The 19,319-nt window shown below is 43.3% G+C and overlaps 1 protein-coding gene across 3 annotated transcripts in view; it reads right to left on the bottom strand.

Moving 5' to 3' along the window:
• LOC147251903 (E3 ubiquitin-protein ligase SH3RF3-like) overlaps positions 1-19,319 on the bottom strand; it is a 98,555-nt gene that overhangs the window by 7,640 nt on the left and 71,596 nt on the right. For 2 of the 3 annotated variants that reach the window (XM_086219882.1, XM_086219881.1), the window contains exons 4-8: positions 16,048-16,356; positions 14,425-14,540; positions 11,091-11,261; positions 6,898-7,181; positions 1,688-2,013 (exon numbers count right to left, since the gene is read on the bottom strand). In XM_086219882.1, the coding sequence (XP_086076008.1) occupies positions 1,688-2,013; positions 6,898-7,181; positions 11,091-11,261; positions 14,425-14,540; positions 16,048-16,356 (1,206 nt within the window). The remainder of the gene's footprint in view (positions 1-1,687; positions 2,014-6,897; positions 7,182-11,090; positions 11,262-14,424; positions 14,541-16,047; positions 16,357-19,319) is intronic. The other variant, XM_086219883.1, reaches the window with a different exon arrangement.

The following is a 19,319-nucleotide window of genomic DNA, read 5'->3' as shown; positions in this document are numbered from 1 at the left end:
TGTGTGTGTGCTTGCCTGTGTCTTTTACACAGCGTACCAAACTGCTGCTGCTGTTCCACTAACAGCCACCAGATAGCAGCATATGCTCAGTTTACATCTGTCGCGCTATTTGAGCTCAATTTTGCAGGATTGTTCTGCAGCACTGAGGTGAAGCTGAGGTGTTGTCACTCGTCTTCTCCGCTCCCTCTTTATCTATACACGCTGGTTAGTAATTACAGAGGGACTTTGCTTTTTCTCTTTAATTACAAACACACATTCACACACTGCATCTATTCAATGTGGGGGTATTCAGCATTGATGCTGGGCTTATTGATGAAGGCAGGTCATTAATTGATGAAGGCAGGTCATTAATTTAAGCTTGTAAGTAGATGCAGGGTTGCTACGAGTTGAGAGGAGTGATGCTCCAGACACCAGCTTCTGTCCACCCACCAACCTAATTACTCCACTATGTGCTCAGCCATGTTCAACACTCCTTTAAGTGCTCCTATGGTAAATCATATGAAAAGTGATCCCAAAGAAAGGGATCAAATTAAATGGATCATGGTAACTATATGTTTCCAGCTTCTACTGTCTTTCTTTGACCAGGGAATGACATTAAAGAGACAAAGATTTCCACTGAATAAATGCAAATGCAGAAAGAATCTGGTGAGTGCTGCACTGGGTCAGAAGAGTAAGGAGATTAACTATTCATTTTTTAAGTGAGGCTGCACGGTGGTGCAGTGGTCAGCACTGTCGCCTCACAGCAAGAAGGTTCTGGGTTCGAGCCCCGGCTCCAGCATGGGGTCTTTCTGTGTGAGTCTCCATGTTCTCCCTGTTCCTGTGTGGGTTCTCTCTGGTACTCCAGCTTCCTCCCACAGTCCAAAGACATCAAGAGGGGACGAGGCTGATTGATACTCTAAATTGACCGTAGGTGTGACTGTGAGTGTGAATGGTTGTCTGTCTCTATGTGTTGGTCCTGAGATGGACTGGCGACCTGTCCAGGGTGAACCCTGCCTCTCACTTGAAGGCTGCTGAGATAGGCTCCAGCCCCCCCACGACCCTTAACAGGATAAGGGGAAGAAAATGGATGGATGGATTTTTGAAGTATCCAGTTTAATAAAGGATGTCTAACTTCATCAGAGGGCGTCCTGTACTCACTGTGGATTTTGTGTGCAGATAATCTGAGCAGTAATTTCTCCTCTGTTAATCGCAATGATGGTAAATGTTAGAGGAACCAAAAAGGGCTTGAGCACAATGGACTGAATTACAGCTTTAATGGTGCAAACAGACAAACATTTCAACTCCTCTGTGGGGAGTGTTGCTCCAACGTGAAGAGGATGAAGATGAACCCACAAATTAATGATGGAGTGATGTTAGATAGAGAGATGATTCTCTCGTGAGAGCGTCGTGCATTTATCTTCCAATATGGAGCCAGTTCGCATGGATTTAGGCTCTTTTGTTGGGAGGTGTTGCAGAATTCATGAAATATTATCTTTTGTCATTTTTGGCTTTCCAGCTTGAGGAGTTGATGATATTCTAAATTTATGACACCTGAGGGACAAATCACTTTTTAAAGTAGTATTTCAGTTCATACGTACAAGTGAGTGAGAGTGTGACAGTAAATGAGCAACAAAGAAGATGAGTTTTATTTACAGGATGACTGATCAAAGGAAGTAGAACCTAACGAAGCTGAATGATGTTAACTTACTTTTTCTGCTTTTGGGGCGAGGGCGCCCTGGGCGGGGGCGTGAGAAGGGCCCGGCGATGGCGGCTGCAGGGGACTGGCTGGTTCCCCGTTCAGAAGCACCGCAGACACGTTGGGAGGTGTGAGGCAGGAGAGGGGAGATGAGAGGGGGAGGAGGGGTCGTGAGGCAGGGGAGGAGAGGGGCGAGGGTCCTAAGCTGGGTCCTGGAGACACCATGGAGAGAGGACGAACTGATTGGCCGGAGCAACGAGAAGGGGAGGAGTTCTGAGGACGCAGGGGAGATATGGCCACCGTGGGGCGCTCTGGGCTTCCAGCAGGAGGACTGTGGACTAAAAACACACAAACACACCACTGATTTAATTCTCTGGCAGCAGCCATTAGTCCACATTTGACACCACCTTACTTAATTCCTATGGAGACAATTGGTTTTAAAATTTACTTTGTATGTTTAAGAGTAATAGTCAGTGTTCGCTTTAGACTTCAACATGTTATGGCCTTGTATCTGATGAAAGTGCAGTGTCTTCCTCGATGTACTGGATATCATTCGTAGTATTAGCAGTTGATTTGGCAGAAAATGAGTAAGATATTAAAGATAATCATATGTATTTAGAACTGAAGGAATCTGAGTGTTCTATCCATATCAAATTGCATATCTTTGGTCTGCAGAGGGGAAGCCAGGACAGGCCAAACCGAGCGGACTGGAAATGAAAACAACTTTGTTACTAAGGTGTCAAAATAGCAAAATTGCACTGATGTTGATCCAACATCCATACTCACACTAGAGAAGCCTGCAACACAGCCTGGAACACTGCATCAGAGGGTATGTGAATCCATACACTGATCCAAAACTGCATAATGTTAATATATTAGCCCTGAAACAGGCTGGGGTGTGTGTGTGCGTGTGTGTGTTGGTATTAAGCATCAGCTGATAGACAAGTTCAGAAATCAGGAGAGAAACTATCAAATCAGGTGATTTGATGCAAAGATTTTTTCCATCTTCACCTTCAGATGAAAGTGTGGGAAATATTATTTGGCAGTAAAGACCAAGAAGAGAGCCAGCAGACATGCTCATCTCTGTGCTGCCTTTCTTCTTTTCTAAAAAATAAAAATGGCTGAAGATGTCCTGAGTTCAGCAATTTATTCAGACTTCAATCTGTATGAGCACATTTGGTGCTCATGAGATCACATGAGCACACACACACACACACACACACACACACACACACACACACACACACACACACACACACACACACTTCCAAGCCACCTGCTGTAGGATACTGCAGTATTTAGAGAGAAAAAAAAGAGGCGAGCTGGTCATGTGATAAAACCACCAAATGCCAGAACTATGCACATACTTTATTTTGTAATGGAGACCAGATGTGTGTGTGTGTGTGTGTGTGTGTGTGTGTGTGTGTGTGTGTGTGTGTGTGTGCGTGTGTTAGAGACAGAGTGAGAGAGAAAAGAAAGGACTTGAGAGGGAGAGAAAGACAGCGAGAATGAAGCTCTGTCATTACGCCTCCAAAAAACAAAAAAACAAAGTGATGTCATTCTGCTGTGTACTCTGATGTTCATGGCAGTGTTTTCACTTGATGTTCCTCTGCAGTCTCCAAAAAACACCTTCACTATTATTTTTTTAAAAGGAGACAGAAAAGATTACACAGGGATGTGAGACAGGACTGGTGGAGACACCCAGACTGGAGCTGGGAGATGACCCTGGACTCCCCACGGATACTCCACCACTAATACCAGCTCACAGATACTCCACCACCACTACAACCCCATAGATACTCCACCACTAATACCAGCTCACAGATACTCCACCACCACTACAACCCCATAGATACTCCACCACTAATACCAGCTCACAGATACTCCACCACCACTACAACCCCATAGACACTCCACCACTACTACCAGCTCACAGATACTCCACCACTACTACCAGCTCACAGATACTCCACCACTACTACCAGCTCACAGACACTCCACCACCACTACAACCGCATAGATACTCCACCACTAATACCAGCTCACAGACACTCCACCACTAATACCAGCTCACAGACACTCCACCACTACTACCAGCTCACAGATACTCCACCACTACTACCAGCTCACAGACACTCCACCACTACTACCAGCTCACAGACACTCCACCACCACTACAACCCCATAGATACTCCACCACTACTACCAGCTCACAGACACTCCACCACCACTACAACCCCATAGATACTCCACCACTACTACCAGCTCACAGACACTCCACCACTACTACCAGCTCACAGACACTCCACCACTACTACCAGCTCACAGACACTCCACCACCACTACAACCCCATAGATACTCCACCACTACTACCAGCTCACAGACACTCCACCACTACTACCAGCTCACAGACACTCCACCACTACTACCAGCTCACAGACACTCCACCACTACTACCAGCTCACAGACACTCCACAACTACTACCAGCTCACAGACACTCCACCACTACTACCAGCTCACAGACACTCCACCACTACTACCAGCTCACAGACACTCCACCACTACTACCAGCTCACAGACACTCCACCACCACTACAACCCCATAGATACTCCACCACTACTACCAGCTCACAGACACTCCACCACTACTACCAGCTCACAGACACTCCACCACTACTACCAGCTCACAGACACTCCACCACTACTACCAGCTCACAGACACTCCACCACCACTACAACCCCATAGATACTCCACCACTACTACCAGCTCACAGACACTCCACCACTACTACCAGCTCACAGACACTCCACCACTACTACCAGCTCACAGACACTCCACCACTACTACCAGCTCACAGACACTCCACCACTACTACCAGCTCACAGACACTCCACAACTACTACCAGCTCACAGATACTCCACCACTACTACCAGCTCACAGACACTCCACCACTACTACCAGCTCACAGACACTCCACAACTACTACCAGCTCACAGACACTCCACCACTACTACCAGCTCACAGATACTCCACCACTAATACCAGCCCATGGATACTCCACCACTACTACCAGCCCACAGATACTCCACCACCAATACCAGCTCACAGATACTCCACCACTAATACCAGCCCATGGATACTCCACCACCAATACCACCCCACAGATACGCCACCACTACTACCAGCTCACAGATACTCCACCACTAATACCAGCTCACAGATACTCCACCACTAATACCAGCTCACAGATACTCCACCACCAATACCACCCCACAGATACACCACCACTACTACCAGCCCACAGATACTCCACCACCAATACCACCCCACAGATACTCCACCACTACTACCAGCCCACAGATACTCCACCACTACTACCAGCCCACAGATACTCCACCACCAATACCAGCCCACAGATACGCCACCACTACTACCAGCTCACAGATACTCCACCACTAATACAAGCTCACAGATACTCCACCACTAATACCAGCCCATGGATACTCCACCACTACTACCAGCCCACAGATACTCCACCACCAATACCACCCCACAGATACGCCACCACTACTACCAGCTCACAGATACTCCACCACTAATACCAGCTCACAGATACTCCACCACTACTACCAGCTCACAGATACTCCACCACTACTACCAGCTCACAGATACTCCACCACTAATACCAGCCCACAGATACTCCACCACCACTACGACCCCACAGATACTCCACCACCACTACTACCAGCCCACGAATACTCCACCACCACTACCACCCCACAGATACTCCACCACCACTACCACCCCACAGATACTCCACCACCACTACTACCAGCCCACGAATACTCCACCACCACTATCACCCCACAGATACTCCACCACTAATACCAGCCCACAGATACTCCACCACCACTACCATCCCACAGATACTCCACCACAAGAAAGAAGTCAGATAATACCAAGGCCCACCGTCTCCACTGACGTCCTATGTTTTGTACTCCGTAACGCCATCGGTGTTATATACCATGATAATGTCCTTGTGGATTCACTTATGTCTTGTGTGAGAAATTGCTCTCAAACAGAATTACTACTTACACAGTCATGTCCCCCCCCCCCCATCTTATAATACACTGCAGGTATTTAAAAAATATCAGTATTTGTTTATCCTGTTATCAAAGCAATCTAGGGGCTGTGAGCAGATCGTCCACGGGAGCGACAGGAATGTACCAGTGCTTCCTGAGGTGAAGCAGATGTGATGTTCACAGTCATAATCTCTCATATTTTAATGCTTTAGTTGTGATCTTATGCATGTTTCAGCTGTTGCACGTCTGTGTGTGTGCGTTTGTGTGTAAAAATGAGAATAAACGGCTTGTGTATTTGCAAGTTTCAGTCTGAATATTTCATCATATAAGATCAGAATTGTAATGCAACCAAATATTTGGAAAATCAGCAATTCAATACTCTTATTTGAATAGCAGGAGTTTGTTTATCGAGACGAGCAGTACGTACATTGCATTTATTCGCATATATCTTTCATCGATACAGCTTTTCCACCTCTTCCAAACACGAAACCATTTTTGTGATATTATTCAGTGACTGACTCAATTTTTTTTTTGTTCCCTCTCAGTTTCCACACAGCGAGATGGAAATGCACCTACTGACTTTGGTCCAGGAGTCAGGTGGGACCCTTAGTTCGACTGTCAAAGTCAAATATATTTATGGATTTTATGGATCTTCTGACCAAAATCCCGTTAGCCTGTGTGTGTTGCCTCAAAAATCATTTACATCAGTATCTTGTGGGGAACCGAGGTGTCTGAGTCTTGCAACAAGTAATTGCCAGTCAACTCGTCACTTGTGCTGATTAACACGACAGCAGGCAGACACGCTGCTCCTCCACAAATAGATGCAGAGATGGTTGCAGATTCTACAGATTATAGTTTAGAACACCTCAGTTGGGGTACTAAATCAATTAAAATGGTCCATCTGTTAGAAAAATCCATCAGTCATACAAGTCGCTCATACAAGAGCTGATAGCCAATTAGCACCGGCCTAATTGAGATTCATCAATCATGTGTTCAAATCAGAAGAAATCTGAAAAGTAAGCTTTCTGAATCTTTCAGGAATTCATTGTGTTTAGTCAGATGTTAATATGCAAATACAAAGTCTTGCAAAGTGTATTGATTAAAACCCATTATGTGTAGAGTGTGTTTTTGCTTACCTAGCTGCATGGAGGTGCGTGCCGGGTTAACTGTGTGCTGGCTGGAGCGGAGGCAGTTCTTCAGCTGGGCTGCTGCAGTTTGCGGTGAGGATGCAGGACTGGGGTTAACTGAGTTGGAGGAGTTTACCAGTGGGGTCGAGGGTCTGGATGAGGAGGGGCCCGGTGATCCAGGCGATGAAGGGTCTGAGATTTTATTCCCCACCTGACTACACCCACCTACTCCTCCACCACCTACTGGGCTGGACAAACACGAGCTCCGGGTAGCACCGACTCCAAATGTAGCCCTTCAGAAGGAAGAGGAGATTAATACTGAATGTCATTGAAACTTTATTACATTTAATCACGTATTACATTTATTGATTTTGACATTTGCTCACATCACTCATTTCTTTCCACACAGGATATTACTATGGAATCTCTCTTCCTGGTTTTGTGTTGGCCTCAAATGTTAACAGATCATATCTAGTCTACACGGCATAGCACGGGCTGAGGGATCAGAGTGTCTGACTGTAACATACATGCTCCTGCAGCCTGCGTCTGTCTGCAGAGAGCTGAATGGCACAACAGTGAGGTGAACATTATTGACTCAGCGGTATTCACACTCTTATGGCTGCCTACCGACTTCCCGTCACACATATACAGAGTTATGGCTTCCTCTGTGTGTGTGTGTGTGTGTGTGTGTGTGTTTATGGCTATCTTTGTAAGAACCAATTTTAAGCCATCTTTGTGAGAGTGAACTTGGTGTAAGGCTTTGGGTTCAGCTGAGAGTTAGAGGATTGAGGGTTAAAGACCACATTTTATCAATGGCTGTCCTCACAAGGATAGCAATGAAGAAGTGTGTGTGCGTGCATGTGTGTGTGAGTGTGTGTCCGTGTGTGTGTGAGAAATAGTTCTGCATTAATAAAAACCGAGGAATCACACAGCAAAGACACACCAGGAAATTAGATAAAAACATAAATTACAATAACAGAACAGGTCCCCACCAAGCTCTGTATCATCTTTCCTGATAAAATATAAGAGTCTCTACATGTTTTTCTTTCTGAAAATATTAAAAGCCATTCAAACAGAGTTTCGGTAGACTGGTTCCATCAATGAGATGAACATGAGCGGCAGGACTACAGCTCATTACTCATAGTAACACATGATGGAACTAGCGGGCACCCACAGAGAGTGGCTGTGACAGACAGGCGCTTGGAGACTAAAGACCTCAGCCAAATCCAATTTTAAAAAATGCAATTTTTCGCTATGTTAAATGGTTGTACAGCCAAATTGAATGTGCTCCCCCTCAGCCCAGGCTGCAACGGCCTTATCATTTTTTTAATATAATCCAGCTGAAGACAGACAAACAAACAAATGAGCGTCACAAATCATGTTAGCGCCGTGGCTGAGGTAATCAGCTGATCTGAATCTGTTAGGGTTCAACTGCAGTCACGGTGCTGATAACTGAGTAGTTTCTACTGAAAAGCCTGAGCTGAGACACTGCTCTTGAACTCTGGCTGTCACTTCCATTTTTATATTGAGAGATAGGACACTGCTGAATGATTGCTCTGTCTAAATGTGTGCAATACAGCAGGTTAAATAAGTCCTTATTATTTAAGTACATAACTTACATTGCAGACATTCATAATTTGAATATTGTTTTTTTTATCTTGTCTTATCTTTTTGTAAGTACACATATTTTGTACCTTGTCCTTCCTCTTTGCTTTATGTTTTCCTACTCAAGTGTGAGCAAAGCAGCGGTACCAGACTTCTCCTCAGGGATCATTTAAGTATCTCCAATTCTTATTTCTTCCTTTGCTCTGGCAACTAAGGCCACGAGAGGCTTTCTGTCACTCCAATGCAAATACATGTCAGCGGGGCACTTAGGCATGAACAATGAGTCCCTGTCATTCAAATGAGTTTAAGGTGAAGACTTCAGGTGAAGGCAACGTTAGGTGTTTCAGGTAAAGGAAAGTCAAAGTTATGTTCTTAGAACTGCTTGTAAAAACATGGCTGAGCATCTGACAGCCTCTCATTATCATAGTGAGAAATTTCTGAGCTGCACTGCAGACAAAAGAGTGGGGGGGGGGGGTAAGTAGGGAGGGGTGGAAGGAGAAGGAGCCAGTATGCTTGCGTAAAAATAACAAATTGTCTCTCATTTGATTTCTCTCCCACCCTGCCTTTCTCTCTCGCTTATTGCATAACGGTAGAATGTGAAGCAGCCGTTCATTCACTCTGGAGAGGGACACCTGCTGGGTTGAAGCCGTTTGATCTCTTTGTGTCTTCTTCCTTTGCTTTCTCTTTCCTCATTACCCCGTCTTCTTCCATATCTTCCCTCTCACTCTATGTTTAATTTTTTGACCTCCTTCACAGTTTTTCTTTCTCCACCCCATTTTTATCATTTCTCTCCCTCCTTTCATGCCTTGTTTTCTCTCTCTCTCTCTCCTTTCCTCTTTCCTCCAGCTCCGTATCTTGTCATTATCTTTGTCTCACTCATTTTTTTGGGGGGTGGTGGTGGTTCTGTTATTCGAAGTCTTCCTTGCATTCATTTTTCTTCCTCTCTCTCTCCTTCATTGTTTTTTTTTTTTTTCAATTGACTGATTCATGGAACAGAATACAGATGAGGAGAACAGCCACTGCAAATGCAAGCAGGAATAATGAGGGTAATTAAATAGCCAAATACGATTTTTGATGCACTAATTTTTCAGTGGTATGTTGTTTTAAGAGCCACGAGTAACAAGTGTTGAGGATGCTTAAATCAAGCGGGATGATGGGGATAATGATATTGATTCACTTTCCATGTGGAAGCACCGGAGACACAGAGCCAATATTAACACTGCTGTGGATTTGGGGATTTCTGACATTTGAAACATCACAAAAGAGTCCTCTGTTTTAAACATTTTCACTAAAGTAACAACAAACAGAACTGCTTTAAGCCAGTTTTCATGATATTTTGTTCACATAGTATGACTTGTTTTCTTTTGAGAGAAGATAAATTCCTTCATGGATGTGACCACAGCAATTGTTAGATTTGGTTGCTGTGGAAATCATAATCCTGTTACAGGAGGACACAGTCTAAGAGGAGGCTGATGCAGGAGCGTGGAGGAAGAGCAGAGCTGGGTAGCGTTCAAAAAGGTTCCACTCCAGTATCCCTACAACACATTGACTTTGGTACTGGTTCCTGTAGCTTGGTGCTCCAAGTCAGTTAAACAAAATCAAAATTAGCCTCAACGTTATAGCTTCCTGAACTTCAACTTTTAGCTCCTTAGCATTTGTCACACACTCAAAAAAGTTTTAGAAGATGAAAATATACATTTATTTAAAATATACAATTCTCTATTTTTACAATCTTTTAACACCCTTGAACGACAAATTCGGTTGGTACAATTGGAGGTGCAACAAATACAACAGGCACGAAATTACCCTAAAACCCACCATGCCAGGGCTAACATTGCCTTTGTGTGAGGCTCTCTTCACGGCTGCCATGTTGACCTGTCACTGCAGGGTAAAGCTGTATGTAATTGAAGACATCAATCATGGCCCTGTTCTTGTGAAAGCTGAAAATCGACCAGGACATTAATAAATCTTAAATACACCTGTGTTTACCTGTGTACATGAAAATGGCTGCAGTGAAAAAGGTCCTGTTGGAAGGTGCTGCTGAAATCTCACGTTCAAAACCAACAACCGATTCTAAATGGATGTGATTGACAGCGGCCTGTGCAGGGTACCACCCACCAGAGCCCCCCACTAAAAGGCCCATCCATAGTTTGGATAAAATCCTCCATTTCTTATCATCAAGATTTGTTTTTTGGAAATCCCCCACTGACAGTGTGTCCCTTGGCGTCTGACTCTACTTTTGGAACTCCTGCACTCAGCATGAGTGGTATAATGAAAGGGTAGTTTTTGAAACAGAAGAGAAAACTACCCTGAATATTGAAGATTTCCTTTCAGAGCTGCCAAAGACAAAGAGCTTCCTGACCACTGAGAGTCACAGCTGCTATTTCAAACCAACAATACAATGTCAGAAGTTGAGGTTTCGCTACTTTTCGAAAGTTGAAAGAAGGGAGAGAGCGTGTGGAATGACACAGCAATGACATGTCCCCAGCCAGAATAAAAACCGAGGACACTGTGATTCCCTTTCATGTGGATGTTGGAATGACAAAGTCCCTCGGGCGGCTGTATCGCCACAACATCCTACGCCTGAGCTCACTGACCTGGACACGGGGGTGACGTAGTTCCCTGGGAAGACACCAGACGCCGCGGTTCTCAGTGAGGTGCCTTTGAACCATCCATCCTGACACTTCTCTGTCACCCGATACATCTCCCCTTTCCTCAGTTCAAGCTCGTCAGCCTTCTGGGGCTTGTAGGCGTATAGCGCTAGGTATCTGGGGAATAAAGGAAAAAGAAATAAAAGTGATGAATAATACAAACAGTCACGTTTGAGGAAAACATCGAATAACAAGCTACCAATTTTCTCACAGTGGGGGATTTCCAGCTGCATGTAGATAAGCCCTAATGTGTGTTATGCAAAGTAAAAACAAAGCTATGAATATACGATGCAAATAAATGACTGAGTTAAGAAGATGAGAATATATTAGCTGATCAATCCATGACAAACAAGATGAAATGCCGGTCAGCAAATGAGGGAGGAGAGAATCACCAGTTTTCAGAGCCACGCAACAAACTCCTCCGGTATCAACAAAATAACCCAAGAATATTCACTACTGGTTTCATTGAGAAAAATAACACTGAGAAGGACAGTAAGTTCAGAAAATGTGAGTACATATACATCTGGTCAAATACAGCATCTGAGATGGATTACATATGCTCAAAGACAAATTCTAAACACAAGCAAACTTTCTGATGCGGCCATTAAAGAGTGGAGACTTCTATTTAAGCCAGGGGTGCCCAAAGTTTTTCCCTTGGTGTGCTGAAACTCAAACTAAAAGCAAAAATACTGTGGAGTTAAAATGCTTTTGTCTGTATGCTGCTGTCTCTGCTGCCTCTTCACGTCTTTCTGACTTCACCAAAAGGACTTCCTGCAAAGTGTCTCTCTGCCGCCTGATTGAATTACCAAAAAAAATTTTTTTTTCTAGGGATCCTATATATTTACTGAGCAGTTGCATTCATCAAAGAAAACAGCTAAAGAAGGTAAATTACTGTGAATTTTTAAATTTTTTTTTTTTTAGATTAACTTAAAACAATTAGACATGAGCCCCAGAACCGTGAAACAATGATGGCTTGCTGTAACCAGTCCTCCTCTTGGTGCAGGCCATTAAATGATCACTTCCTAATGCAATTTTAATGCAAGTGACCACGGATGGAATATCAGAGTCCACTGCATTTGGGTACATGATGAAACGAGGATCAAGGTAACACAACAGATAGAAAGAGAACAGCTCATTCTTAAAGAAAGAAGGGTCGGCTGACCCCATGGACCTGCTGACGACAGGGAATATTGATAAATGCTGAAGATATGTGTGACTGGGAGTGCTGCGGATTGCATCTGCGTTAACATATAAATGAGTTTCTGGTTGTGTCGTTGGCAGACGATGACAGACAATGAGACCGCAGAGTAAACAAGCCCTATATGTGCTGCCTCCTCGTTGCTATGGTAACAGATGTGGGGACCATCTCCCGTCTTCGCATGGCAACAGGGATAGTTGCCAGGTCAAGATGGAAACGTCCGACCTCATCAGTAGGACAAACCCTCTCCAGAATTTGTGTGTGTGTGTGTGTGTGTGTGTGTGTGTGTGTGTGTACATCAGGGATTCCTCATGTTGTGGGAACATAAATCTTTTTACCCTGTCACACTGTGAGAACTTGCCCCACTTTTGGGGACAAAAAGAAACAAGCTCCAATCACGACAGCCATAATTCTGCCTAGTTTAAAAATGAAGGTAAATTTAGGATTAGGTGAACGGTTCAGGTGAGTCTCCGGGGAATGGATGTAGGGGTTAGTCGATGTAATGTCCTCAGTGGTGGAAACATGACCTTGTGCGTGAGTGTGTCTGTATGTACTACTTGTAAGAAGTTGATAGTATTAAATCTGACAATTTTGCTGCCTTTCTCTGATACCCTGCAGGCGGTCCTCCAGTTACAAGAATAAACAGCTCTTAGCTTCTATACTTGTGTGGATCCATTTAGAATGCGTCCCCTGGTCCCGTACCTCAGCCGCAGAACCAGATTCTAACCTTGGAAGAAGGTGGAACCAAATGTTTCTTCACCAAAATAAAAATCAAGTCACTAACTGTATAAAATCAGATTACCAACAAAAGATTATCACAGCAATTATGCATCTCAATTTCTGAAAAAACACAATAAATACAGTCTACTTTCTCCTAATTATATGATGTTAATAACCTCCCTGTCACCACAATCAACGAGGTGAATTAACTTGTTGTCTTAATATCAGTCTTGTCTCATAACAATGAAAATTTAATCCCGTTTATAACGTTGCATTAGTTTCAGTGTCACTTCAAGTGATCACAATATAATTTTTACATTGTTTGTGTATGTTTTCTAAATAAAATTGCATCATTCAAGTTTCAGTCTGTTGAGCAAATAGTTTTTCTATAGACTTGTGCCTCATGAGGTTACAATTCCACAAGAATTTAATTGTGTTTATGTCAGATGGTTGTTTATCCGCTGATGAGATGGAGAAGAGGTCAGACTTGACAGCAGTAAGTTAACGGCACACTGAGTCGTCTACATGTCACTAACCTTGCAAAACGACGTATTTGGTGCGTTTGGAAAGAACCGACAGTACACATTCTCTGCTGAAGTTTTGGCGGCGTGGTAGTTTTGAGATATTGAGCGAAGTACAATGTTGATGATTTAAACTCAATCCCACTTCCCCTTCTACCTTTAAGCCGACTACTGTCCACAGTTGAGAAATAAAATTACTGTAATGTCTTCTCCTGCATGTAAATGAATTGGAAACCGGCGCATTTGAATGTCACCTGTAGATTAACAGCTACATCCTGAAAAAGATCAGTCTGTCTACAAATGTCTTTTTACTTGAGCCAACTGATTCTCTAGTACTAAAACACATTTAAATGTTAAAACCACAACTTCGTTCTCCTACAGTACATGTGCATTTTGAACACTCATCACTCTAAAATGATGAAACGTCATACTTCTTAGTCCGTTAAATGGACATCCTCTAACAAAATACAGTGAAACCTGGATTGTTGTGATTATTTTTCATATGAGATGACTTTTGCTTCCCCACAGTAGCTGACAGTACTCTTCTGTAACATGAAACGAGCCAAAGGTCTGGTTATGAAACACTGAGGGAAGAGTGTTTGACTATATTTTTGTATTCTTCTAAGCGTGTGTATTTTTCCTTTTTGTAAAGGATTTCATCCTTGACCAGTGGAGGAGTGAGTGCTGTGGTAGACGCGGTGGAATGTGGCCAACATCTCTGGGCGCAGTAGAAGAAATATTTTTAACACTATAAGTAATGCTTGGAGCGCAGGCACATATTCTGTTGGGAACACGGACCAGGCAGGAGAGGAAGTAGGTGGGTGGGCTCATATGTACTCACATGTTGAGTGGCAGCTGCACCTTGGCATGGGCCAACAGCTCAGAGGTTATAGATGCCACCTTTGGGGGCACCAGTACCCCTGCCGAGGAGGGAGAGGGACCCGGGGAGGATGCATCCTAAAGACACACACAAAAAAAATGTTCAAATGTATAAACGTAGAGGTAAAATATGCCTCACAATGCATTCTTGTGATATGAATCACAAGGAGCAAAAAGAAATTAAATCCAGGTGAAAAAACAACCAGAGGCGTAACTCTAAATGAAAAGGCGATGTGACGCCAGGCTATTACTTTTCAAAAAATGCAGATATTTTATTCTCATGGAACACTCAGAGTTGCTAATTGCAGAATAAGTCAATTAATCCTGGTGAAGTGTAATGACTAATGGGTATTCTGGCTTGCACAAGCTGGATTTATTATTGTTTGGTGTATGCTCATCCCAGACATATTGATATAATAACAAAAAATTGCAGTGCTGTGCAGAATGTGTTTGTGTCAGTCAAGACACACTCACAGTTGCCCGATTATTTTAACATTTTGGAGGCTGCAATTTGTGTCTTGTACTCAGACGTGTTCCTAATATTTTTGTCCACAATAATTCATATGAATAAGATGTGCAAGGTAGAAGGAACACATCAAAGTCTCAACAAGCACAGCTCTACACCACCACAAACTGCAGCCTCCAAAACAGCCATTAAAACAATCGCACCTCTCAAACGGATTCAATAAAAACTGATTGCCATACTCATGAAAAGTGGATTTATTGCAAACTGTTACTGCATTCGGCTGATGTACCTCGATCTTTAAAGACTCACAGATAATGATTTCACCTCATCGGGTGCGTTGTCATTGTGACTTCAAGGAGAAAACAAGCAAACAACAAAGAAAGCTAATATAGCATCACCAGTCAATACTGCAATAAGTAAGAAATATGTAAATGCATCGTTATCAGTTGGTGGGTTAAAAGTTTAACACTGAATAAGCATCATTGCTGAGAGGTATTTAAATCAACCAGAACTTTGAGGGGTGGGACCACAGACCATGGAATGGTACCATAGAACCATAGGAACATAGAACGTGTGATGTCACAAAACCTCCCAGGTGATCTCTGAACAGAATTTATATCTTTCTGACATTTATCTCAGACACTGGGCCCTCAGCCCCCAGACCCCTTTAGAAACCAGACGTCACAATTGGGAATTATGTATTTTATATTATAGTTTTATTCATTTTATTATAGTTTCTGTTATTTATTGCTCTTGTACTTTTTCCTCTGCTACTTCTCTGTTTCTGCTGCTGTAACAGTGCCAATTTCCCCACTGAGGGACGAATAAAGGTTTATCTTATCTTACAACTCCACTCTGCTCAGAGATCTCTTGTTTTTATAGTTAGATTGCTGGCCAACATACATTTACATACATATTTATCTGTACAAGGCCAGAAGAGGTCAAGAAACCAGTTCAGATGGTCAGATTCCACTGCTTTTTAAAAGATTTTTTGTTTGTTTAAAAAAAAAAGTTTGTAATTGAACTTTAATGACTTACATGGAATAAAAACACAATATACACCAGATTTAGCAAAAAAGCATCACATTATAATGAGTGTGTGTGCGAGCGTGTGTGTACCTGGATACGTGCAGCCGCCCTGGGGTCAGACGAGCTGATGAGGACTGGGTGGGAGATCTCCATACTGTGTCTGTTGTTGAGTTGCGCCGCCCTCTGGCTAACAGACAGGGCTGTGAACGAATGACGCTTCTTTGCATTCTTCTTCCCTTCACCTTTCCGATGTCCGGAGCCATTCCCATTGGACGGGGAGGAGCTGGGGGAGGGGCCAGGAGAGCAGGGGCCCAATGGGGCTGGCTCAGAGCTCGGACCCGGCACGCTAGTCGTGGTGGGTTTGTCGATTTCCATCAACTGCTTTGCTGTTTCATTTAACTGAGGAGAGGAAAGGAGGAGAGGAGAGAATAGGAGAAGAAAAGAGGACAGGAGACATCACAATTATTTCTTACAGCTGAAACAGTGCATCACACTCTCTGTAAAACATACAATGAGGTTAATTACACACACAAAGGGGAGCATCTTTCTGCTTCACTGTGGCTTCATTCCAGCACAGCCTTGGGTAAAAGAAATCAGGTCTGGCTCAAGAACACTTTTTCATGTCTGACAGTGATGGCGCAACAGTCTTTGTTAATAATGCATTTGTATGGATGCACTTAGCTTGAACCAACCCTCTAAAAACCTAAACCAACATTCTCCTTCTCTAAAGGAGACCTACTCATACAATACTGCTGCTTCTCTTCACTCGACCGACACAGAAGTTTAAGCTAGGTCATCACCATTTAACTTTATGTAAAAGGCATTAGGTTTGTCTGGATTATAGCAACAAATAAACCCAGTTAGTGGTGTTGAGATTTCAGTCTTGATTTCTGAAGGACGATGCAGGGGGAAATCAGTCAATCCAGCTCACCCAGCAGACAATCTCTCAATCTTGATCTCCCTGCAATTAAATTATCCATCTTAATCCAGACAGATCCTCTTAACAATATTTCCTTCATTAAATTGTCAGCAACAATTAATAAGCTATTTATCATTTCTGCACGATTTAGCATTGACAACATATCCGTGTATGTCACTTGTAATGAATACAAAAACAGGAAAATAATAAACTGCAAAACTCTCTTAATCAACCAGAAGCAGCGGCCTCCTTCCACAGGATATCAGGCATTTCTGCTTGAGCTGGATTAACCCTTAATGTACCCTTGAGATGGAGCAGGCTTTCTACCTGCTACACTGGCTCTCTTTGTGCTTCAGGGGTTCCCCACTGTGTGTTCTGAGGAGATTTAAGCAGGATTTTGAGCGTTCTCCTGCTGTTGACATCACCAGTGTTACCCAAAGCTGCTCTGCATGATTTTTCATGATCGTTTTTAATAGCGGGATCATCAATTTGATTTAATATCATATGGAAAAAAAAAACCCACACATAGTATTGCTCTTCTGTCTGATGATACCTCTGATATGGTCAGGAGTTTGTTTTCATCATTTTAGTTTTTTATATATATATATATATATATATATATATATATATATATATGAAGGTATGGTACCGGCACATCCCATATAAACACATCACATGTTAGATGGTATGCGGGAGCCTTCTAGGAAATTCTAAATGACAATTATTGAAAAAAGAAAAAAAAGAAACAAAGACATGTTCTTGTGTTATTCCAAAATCACATGTGACATTTGCACTCGCTTAGTGTGACAGCTTGTTTGGTGATAGTCCCATTCACTATTTCAGTGTTTATAATTCTGTGCTGATGTAAGATATAAAAATGAAATAAATTCAAAATACACGCTTGAGACTTTGTTTTTCATTGGAATGCAGTTTTTGACAGTATGATCTGAGGATATCTAAAAGACTTTGACAATATATGACCCTGTCTCCCCTGATGCATCTTCTTCAATGAGGCATCAATAATAAAAAAAATAATGATAATAATCGTGGAAATAAGGAGCCGGGTGCACCATACGAAATTACTTCCACCCAAAATGTGCCACCGTGTATGAGCCTGAGGCTGTGAGCGCATCTTGAATACAAATGGAGGAACTTGTCAGCTTGTTGAACAATTACAGTGTGTTTGACAATTACGGAGCTTCATGGTAGTTTAGGCAGGCGCTTCAGCTGTTTTACAGGCACATGGTCCATGTACCGTTCAATCACTCATCTCAGTGGTCCTTATAAAACAAGCTGCTGCTTATCTTTTCTACTTACTCCGAAGCTCACGCTGCTTCTCACCACTCCGGAACTAGCTCCCGCTGCTTGTCAGTGAATGCCCACGGCCTCACCAAGCACTTCCACTACATGCGCTCGCTTTCTCTTATGTGTCTCATTCATGTACAGCAGGCACCTCAAAGATGGGCATCTAAACGTGTTGAGGTTGATGGTAAAAACATGACAGGAACATCTCTTCGGCACGAAAAGTAAGAATCTGTCAAATTTAATGGTAAAAATAGTGAAAACCTGCACCCCCCTGCCCCACATGCGCAACACGTTACATTCCTCTTTTTCTATGAATGTGCTGTTTGAAACTCACATTAAGTCTTTCTGCACAGACTGCATACAGTATACTATACATGGCGGTGTACGTATTCCCTGTGAAACATTAATACTTGTCTCGAAAGAGCAAAAGGGAAGCAAAGATCGCAGAAGCATGTGTTTAATAAAACTTCAAATTCCTGATGTTATAATGGCGGCTCATAAAGGGTATAAATACATTTATTCGTGTTTTTTCTTAGTTAAGTAAATCTGTTCGTGTGAGGGAGGCTGGCTGGCTGGCTGGCTGTGTATGGTGGGGATGACAATGAGATGAGCGATGTGACAATGGGAAGTTGGATCGCAGGAAGACTGGCAGGTGTAGACAACATCCATCCATCCATCCATCCATCTATCTATTGTCTTCCGCTTATCCCAGTTAAGGGTCGAAGGGGGGCTGGAGCCTATCCCAGCGGCTACGGGCGAGAGGCGGGGTTCACCCTGGACAGGTCGCCAGTCCATCACAGGGCCAACACATGGAGACAGACAACCATTCACACTCACAGTCACACCTACGGTCAATTTAGAGTATCAATCAGCCTCGTCCCCAATTGCATGCCTTTGGACGGCGGGAAGAAGCGGAGTACCCGGTGTGTGTGTTTGGGCACAGATCAAGAATGTATGAGGCCTCTGGGCACTAACCCCCCCCCCCCCCCCACACACACACACACACACACGCTGTATGTTCACACCAAACGCGAATGCGAATTTTGAAAGTTTGACCGAAACTTTGTGTCCATTTCTGTCATTCATACGAGTACGCAAATTCACTCACTTGCCCGAGTAGCGACTCTCGTGTCTTTCG

The sequence above is a fragment of the Aulostomus chinensis genome, chromosome 12 (assembly GCF_037954235.1).
Source record: "Aulostomus chinensis isolate RoL2024-O1b breed Wild chromosome 12, RoL_Achi_v1.0, whole genome shotgun sequence".
Lineage (NCBI taxonomy): Eukaryota > Metazoa > Chordata > Actinopteri > Syngnathiformes > Aulostomidae > Aulostomus > Aulostomus chinensis.
Note: the sequence above shows the minus strand (reverse complement) of the source record. Positions and strands in the feature narration are given on the sequence as shown.